The 8,213-nt window shown below is 47.0% G+C and overlaps 1 protein-coding gene across 1 annotated transcript; it reads left to right on the plus strand.

Annotated features, from left to right (window-relative positions):
• Positions 1-6,168: 6,168 nt before the first annotated feature.
• LOC123048343 (putative methyltransferase DDB_G0268948) lies at positions 6,169-7,853 on the plus strand. The gene is made up of 2 exons (XM_044471465.1): positions 6,169-6,470; positions 6,876-7,853. Exons 1-2 carry the CDS (start codon positions 6,321-6,323, stop codon positions 7,506-7,508), a joined length of 783 nt encoding a protein of 260 aa, XP_044327400.1. The 5' UTR covers positions 6,169-6,320; the 3' UTR covers positions 7,509-7,853.
• Positions 7,854-8,213: the final 360 nt, after the last annotated feature.

Raw genomic sequence — 8,213 nt, forward strand, 5'->3', positions numbered from 1 at the left:
TTTGCTTTCAATGATTTTGAACAGAAAATACTTCGATAATTTTAGTTGCATCAATTTTATATAATTTTAGTTTCAATAATACTAGAGGTTGCTTATAATGTTTTGAACAGAAAATACTTTGATAATTTTAGTTTCATAAATTTTATTTATGTTATTAAAGTTTATATTATTTTCTTTCTAATTACTTATTTATTTTATTTGTTATTTATCATGCACCATTTTTCATGCATTTACTTATTATTTTGAGCTATAAGACCCTAAAATTGAAAAGCATTTCAAATGAACTCTGAAAAGGTTGAAAGTTGTCATGGTATCATCATTTCATCCATATAGCATGTGCAAGAAAGTTGAGAGGGTTACGGCAAAAACTGGATGCACTTCGTGTACAAAACGGACAATCTCTTTCGAAGTATCAGGATTTCATACGGAAACTCGTCTGTTACAAAGGGATTTCATTTTTTAAAACTTATTTGAACTCCTGACTTTTTGTGTGTTCAAAATGCACCATTCAAAGCCACATCATCAATTTTCAACCCTTTCTGACTTCATTTGTTATCTTTCATGCATTTATTGATTATTTTGAGCTATAAGACCCTGAAATTGAAAAGCATTTCAAATGAACTCTGAAAAGGTTGAAAGTTGGCATGGTATCATCATTTCATCCACATAGCATGTGCAAGAAAGTTGAGAGGGTTACGGCAAAAACTGGATGCACTTCGTGTACAAAATGGACAATGGTATCATACTCGTCTGTTACAAAGTTGGCTTGGTATCATCATAATAGTTGCGTGAGAAAGTCTTCACTTTTTCTTCGCTTGTGTCATTTGCTTATTGCGCCGTAACCATGGATAATCTTCATCGTTTATCAGGATGCTTGGGTCAGCCTTGACTTTGAAGGGAGGAATTTCATGAAACTTTTCATAATCTTCAGACATGTCTGTCTTGCCCTCCACTCCCACAATGTCCCTTTTTCCTGAAAGAACTATGTGGCGCTTTGGCTCATTGTATGATGTATTCGCTTCCTTATCTTTTTTTTTCTTGGTCTGGTAGACATGTCCTTCACATAGATAACCTGTGCCGCATCATTGGCTAGGACGAACGATTCGTCAGTGTACCCAACATTGTTCAGATCCACTGTTGTCATTCCGTACTGTGGGTCTACCTGTACCCCGCCTCCTGACAGATTGACCCATTTGCACTTAAACAAAGGGACCTTAAAATCATGTCCGTAGTCAAGTTCCCATATGTCCATTATGTAACCATAATATGTGTTCTTTCCCCTCTCGGTTGCTGCATCAAAGCGGACACCGCTGTTTTGGTTGGTGCTCTTTTGATCTTGGGCAATCCTGTAAAATGTATTCCCATTTATCTCGTATCCTTTGTAAGTCAATACAATCGAAGATGGTCCGCTAGACAACGAGTACAACTCATCACAAATAGTGGTGTCACCTCTGAGACGTGTTTCCAACCAACTGCTGAAAGTCCTGATGTGTTCACATGTAATCCAGTCGTCACACTGCTCCGGGTGTTTGGAGCGCAGACTGTTCATGTGTTCATCGACATACGGGGTCACCAAGGTAGAGTTCTGTAGAACTGTGTAGTGTGCTTGAGACCAAGAATGCCCGTCCCTGCATATTATTAAGTCCGCTCCTAGCGTGCCTTTTCCAGTCAGTCTTCCCTCATACCGCGATTTAGGGAGACCTATCTTCTTAAGGCCAGGAATGAAGTCAACACAAAACCCAATGACATTCTCTGTTTGATGGCCCATGGAGATGCTTCCTTCTGGCCTAGCGCGGTTACGGACATATTTCTTTAGGACTCCCATGAACCTCTCAAAAGGGAACATATTGTGTAGAAATACGGGCCCCAGAATGACAATCTTGTCGACTAGATGAACTAGGACGTGCGTCATGATATTGAAGAAGGATGGTGGGAACACCAGCTCGAAACTGACAAGACATTGCGCCACATCACTCCTTAGCCTTGGTATGATTTCTGGATCAATCATCTTCTGAGAGATTGCATTGAGGAATGCACATAGCTTCACAATGGCTAATCGAACGTTTTCCGGTAGAAGCCCCCTCAATGCAACCGGAAGCAGTTGCGTCATAATCACGTGGCAGTCATGAGACATTAGGTTCTGGAACTTTTTTTCTGGCATATTTATTATTCCCTTTATATTCGACGAGAAGCCAGTCGGGACCTTCATACTGAGCAGGCATTCAAAGAAGATTTCTTTCTCTTCTTTCATAAGAGCGTAGTTGGCAGGACCTTCATACTGCTTCGGAGGCATGCCGTCTTTTTCGTGCAAACGTTGCAGGTCCTCCCGTGCCTCAGGTGTATCTTTTGTCTTCCCATACACGCCCAAGAAGCCTAGCAGGTTCACGCAAAGGTTCTTCGTCATGTGCATCATGTCGATTGAAGAGCGGACCTCTAGGTCTTTCCAGTAGGGTAGGTCCCAAAATATAGATTTCTTCTTCCACATGGTTGCGTGTCCCTCAGCGTCATTCGGAACAGCTAGTCCGTCGGGACCCTTTCCAAAGATTACGTGTAAATCATTGACCATAACAAGTACGTGATCACCGGTACGCATGGCGGGCTTCTTCCGGTGATCTGCCTCGCCTTTGAAATGCTTGCCTTTCTTTCGACATTGATGGTTGGTCGGAAGAAATCGACGATGGCCCAGGTACACATTCTTCCTGCATTTGTCCAGGTATATACTTTTAGTGTCATCTAAACAGTGCGTGCATGCGTGGTATCCCTTGTTTGTCTGTCCTGAAAGGTTACTGAGAGCGGGCCAATCGTTGATGGTTACAAACAGCAACGCGTGCAGGTTAAATTCCTCCTGTTTGTGCTCATCCCACGTACGTACACCGTTTCCATTCCATAGCTGTAAAAGTTCTTCAACTAATGGCCTTAGGTACACATCAATGTCCTTGCCGGGTTGCTTAGGGCCTTGGATGAGAACTGGCATCATAATGAACTTCCGCTTCATGCACATCCAAGGAGGAAGGTTATACATACATGGAGTCACGGGCCAGGTGATGTGATTGCTGCTCTGCTCCTCGAAAGGATTAATGCCATCCGCGCTTAAACCAAACCATACGTTCCTTCGCTCAGCTGCAAACTCAGCCCAGTACTTTCTCTCGATTTTTCTCCACTGCGACCCGTCAACGGGTGCTCTCAACTTCCCGTCTTTCTTACAGTCCTCACTGTGCCATCGCATCAACTTGGCATGCTCTTCGTTTCTGAACAGACGTTTCAACCGTGGTATTATAGGAGCATACCACATCACCTTCGCAGGAACCCTCTTCCTGGGGGGCTCGCCGTCAACATCACCAGGGTCATCTCGTCTGATCTTATACCGCAATGCACCGCATACCGGGCATGCGTTGAGATCCTTGTACGCACCGCGGTAGAGGATGCAGTCATTAGGGCATGCATGTATCTTCTGCACCTCCAATCCTATAGGGCATACAACCTTCTTTGCTGCGTATGTACTGTCGGGCAATTCGTTATCCTTTGGAAGCTTCTTCTTTAATATTTTCAATAGCTTCTCAAATCCTTTGTCGGGCACAGCATTCTCTGCCTTCCATTGCAGCAATTGCAGTACGGTACCGAGCTTTGTGTTGCCATCTTCGCAATTGGGGTACAACCCTTTTTTGTGATCCTCTAACATGCAATCGAACTTCAGCTTCTCCTTTTGACTTTCGCATTGCATCCTTGCATCGACAATGACCCGGCGGAGACCATCATCATCGGGCACTGGTTCCTCTTGATCTTCAGCAGCTTCCCCCGTTGCAGCATCATTGGGCACATCGTCTGGTTCCTCTTGATCTTCAGCAGCTTCCCCCGTTGCAGCATCACCGTATTCAGGGGGCACATAGTTGTCATCGTCCTCTTCTTCTTTGTCGTCTTCCATCATAACCCCTATTTCTCCGTGCCTCGTCCAAACATTATAGTGTGGCATGAAACCCTTGTAAAGCAGGTGGGTGTGAAGGATTTTCCGGTCACAGTAAGACTTCGTATTCCAACATTTAGGGCATGGACGACACATCAAACCATTCTGCTTGTTTGCCTCAGCCACTTCGAGAAAATCATGCACGCCCTTAATGTACTCGGAGGTGTGTCTGTCACCATACATCCATTGCCGGTTCATCTGCGTGCATTATATATAATTAAGTGTGTCAAAAACCATTACAGAACATCATGAATAGATAATTAAGTGACCAAATTAATAGAAGTTCATCATAACATTAAAAGCAAAGTACATACATAGTACTCATCTAACAACATATAACTCTTCAGAGCATCTAATTAATTAAATCACACATTGAAACTATGTAAAACATTTCAATGCAAAAACAAATGCGATCATAATCGCAACCAAGGTAACAATTGATCCAACGGCATAATGATACCAAGCCTCGGTATGAATGGCATATTTTCTAATCTTTCTAATCTTCAAGCGCATTGCATCCATCTTGATCTTGTGATCATCGACGACATCCGCAACATGCAACTCCAATATCATCTTCTCCTCCTTAATTTTTTTTATTTTTTCCTTCAAGAAATTGTTTTCTTCTTCAACTAAATTTAACCTCTCGACAATAGGGTCGGTGGGAATTTCCGGTTCACATACCTCCTAGATAAATAAAATCTATGTCACATTGGTCGGCATAATTTTCATAAACAATAAATGAACCAATAGTTATAAAGATAATATATACCACATCCGAATCATAGACAAGACGAGGGCCGACGGGGGCGGATACCAAAACCATCGCACTATATAATAACAGGCAATAAAATAATAAGAAAATTAGACAAGTATCTATCTAAATTAAGAATTTTTTCTTTCAGAAAGAAGATAAGAACAAGAGGCTCACCACGGTGGTGCCGGCGACGAGATCGGCGCGGGCGATCGACGGCGGTGAAGACGGGAATGGGACGTGACGGGCCGCTAAACCTAGACAAATCTCGAGGAAAATCGAGCTTTGAGGTCGAGCTTCGAGAGGAGAAAGCTTAACTAGTGTGGCTCGGGCATTTCATCGAACACCTCATGTGCATAGGAGGTGAGCTAGAGCACCACAAATCCCTCTACTCGACGGCCAGAGAAAAACAGAGCACTGGAGTGCTCTGCTCGCGGGCGAGCGGTATATATAGGCACCTCATTGGTCCCGGTTCGTGGCATGAATCGGGACTAAAGGGCAGCCTGTGGTCCCAGTTCAAGCCACCAACCGGGACGAATGGTGGTGGGCCAGGAGCGAGGCCCATTGGTCCCAGTTCGTCCCACCAACCGGGACCAAAGGGGCCAGCCGAACCGGGACCAATGCCCCCCACGAGACCCGGCAGGCCCCTGGCCTCACGAACCGGGACCAGTGCCCCATTGGTCCCGGTTCTGGACTGAACCGGGACTAATGGGCTGACCCGGCCTGAACCAAAGCCCTCTTTTCTACTAGTGGCAGTGGTACCCACTATGTAGGCAACGGGACAAGGATCAGCTAGGCGGCATGATTGATGATCTTCGAGTGGTAGGCTGCCAAGTCGCTTCACCCACCAGCCGTTGAGCCCTTAGCTCCAAGGAGTATTGCATCACCATTTTTCTTGTGTTTGTGGGCATGTTTGTCTTGTTGTCTCATCAGACCTATTTTCTCTTCATGCACTTCTATTTGTTGTGTGAATATGGTGGTTGCTTTAATTATAAAGTGAGATGAAAGTGTGCTTTGAAAGGATAAAGGTTTTGCGGTTGAACTACATAAAAGTTTGAGTTGTGAACTCTAGGATAAATTTTCACCCCCAAAAAGAAAAAGAAAAACTCTTAAGGGTAAATTTAGGGAGCAACGTGGACTTCCGTAGAGGCATAGAAAAGGATGCAGCGGCGGCGCGGATGGGATTCGGTGAGAGATCGCAAGAGCTTGCAAGAGTGGAAGGGATGGGATGCAATGCAACGAGTGGGAGGGAAAAAGACTGGGCCAGGGCGGGGCGTATCTGAGGACAAACCAAGAGGAAGTTTGCACGAACTTTCCTGTGGCTACACAAGACACGTGCGAGCAAACTTGTCCTATTTCTCCACGACGCTCCAACCAACCGGACCCTGTGAGGAGTGAGGAGGAACAATTCAACAGGAGATAGCTTGGGAAGAAAGCATGGCACGTATTTGCCAAGAAAGCACGTCCGCACCGAAGCTCTCTATAAAGTACGTGCAGTGCACAGAAAGTATCATCATATCATAGAAAATTAAGCATCCATCTCCTCGGTTCAGCCCACAGGCAACGAACGCACACGAGCGTGCGCACGAGCGAGCGAGAGAGATAAAGATGGCGAACCTGTTCCTGAAGCAGGCGAAGCACTACGCGGCGGCGCGGCCGGACTACCCGGCGGAGCTCTTCCAGTTCATCGCGTCCAAGACGGCGCGCCATGACCTCGCGTGGGACGTCGGCACCGGCAGCGGCCAGGCCGCAGTCTCGGTGAGTCTCCCTCCCCAAGCCCCACCTCTCTCCATCCCTGCCGCTGCCGTCCATGAATTTGTCTTCATCTTTGCGTTCTCCATAGCAAAGCCACGGTAGAAAAGCATTTTTTTAGTGTATAGATTTTGACTCTTTGAATCTTTGATTGACTAGTCTCCAGAAATTTACAATCACCATATATGTGCCTTTTTATGCCGACGTCCCTTTCCATTGACCCATGCTGAGCTTCCGGGTTCGTTTCGACCACTCGATCAGCATCCACTTTTTAGCTAGCTGTTGGAATCTTACTATCTCACTACCTCCAACCATTTCTTGCATTCAACATCAGCAATTTCTAGTGGAATTCAGATACACTTTGTTGTACAGCAACTGACTTGTCCTCGTCTCTCGTGGTCGTGGCTGCAGCTGGCGAAGCTGTACAAGAACGTGGTGGGCACGGACACGAGCGCGCAGCAGCTGGCGTACGCGCCGGCCCTCCCCAACGTGCGCTACGCCCACACCCCGGCGGACCTGCCCCTCGAAGGCATCCACGCGGCCGTCGCCCCGCCGGGCTCCGTCGACGTGGTCACCGTGGCGCAGGCCTTCCACTGGCTCGACCTGCCGCGCTTCTACGCGCAGGTCCGCTCCCTCCTGCGCGCGCACGGCGTCCTCGCCGCATGGTGCTACACAGAGCCCCGCGTGGGCGCCGCGGTCGACGCCGTCTTCTGGCGCCTCTACGACGGCTCGCAGCCGCACTGGGCGCCCAACCGGAAGATGGTCGACGACGAGTACCGCAGCGCCGACTTCCCCTTCGACCCCGTCGACGGCGAGACCCACACGGGCCCCTTCGAGTTCTCCACCGACCGCCGCATGGACCTCGACGACTACTTCACCTACATCAAGTCCTGGTCCGCGTACCAGACCGCCAAGGACAATGGCGTCGAGCTGCTCGACGACGCCACGGTCCAGGACTTCGCCGACGCGTGGGGCGGCGACCGCGAGGAGGTCAAGACGGTGAGGTACCCCATCTTCCTCAGGATCGGCAAGGTGAGGCCTTGAGAATCAACGAATGCAGCATGATGCAAGTGGCCTTGAGAAAAGGGACGCTTTCATGTCTGCACGTGACGATCGAAGTGACCATGGTGCAAAATGCCGAGCAGCGTACGTGTGCCGCCGCTGGACCATTTTATTTGCATTCCACGCTCTTTTTACAGGACGAAGTGATTTTTGGCATCCTGCTACTACTATCCCGTTCCTATTCCTATTCCAAATTCAGCGTGTAACAAATAATGGTATATATTCCTAGTATCCATCCCATTTTCTAGACAAAAAATTGTAAGTTGTGGATGTTACCTTTGTCTATCGTATAGTATATGAATATTATTTTTGCGGTGTTGCTGAATCTGAGTCAGCTGTGTTAGTCGATTTGCCGGCCGTATGATTTAGAGCGTCAAGATTCGTGCGTTGGCTGTATACGTCTTTGGCTGCGTTTTTGTTTTTTTTGTTTTGAGACAATCTTGGCTGCATATTTGAATGTCGGGCGGGCAACAAAAGACGGACTTTCACGGACACTTAATTAAACCTCAGCCAATAAAATCCTAACCACCCTGTAAATCCCAATAAACCCCCTATGTGTCTAGCATTACTCGTAGGATGGGCATGTCTCTTTGCATCAGTTATAGGCTGTGTGTAAGGAACGTAAAACTACCCTAGGCGACTAGGGTTTCTTACTCTCAAGACTCCTTGTCGCCGTTCAGTTTCTTC

This window comes from Triticum aestivum, chromosome 2D (assembly GCF_018294505.1).
Source record: "Triticum aestivum cultivar Chinese Spring chromosome 2D, IWGSC CS RefSeq v2.1, whole genome shotgun sequence".
In the NCBI taxonomy this organism is placed as follows: domain Eukaryota; kingdom Viridiplantae; phylum Streptophyta; class Magnoliopsida; order Poales; family Poaceae; genus Triticum; species Triticum aestivum.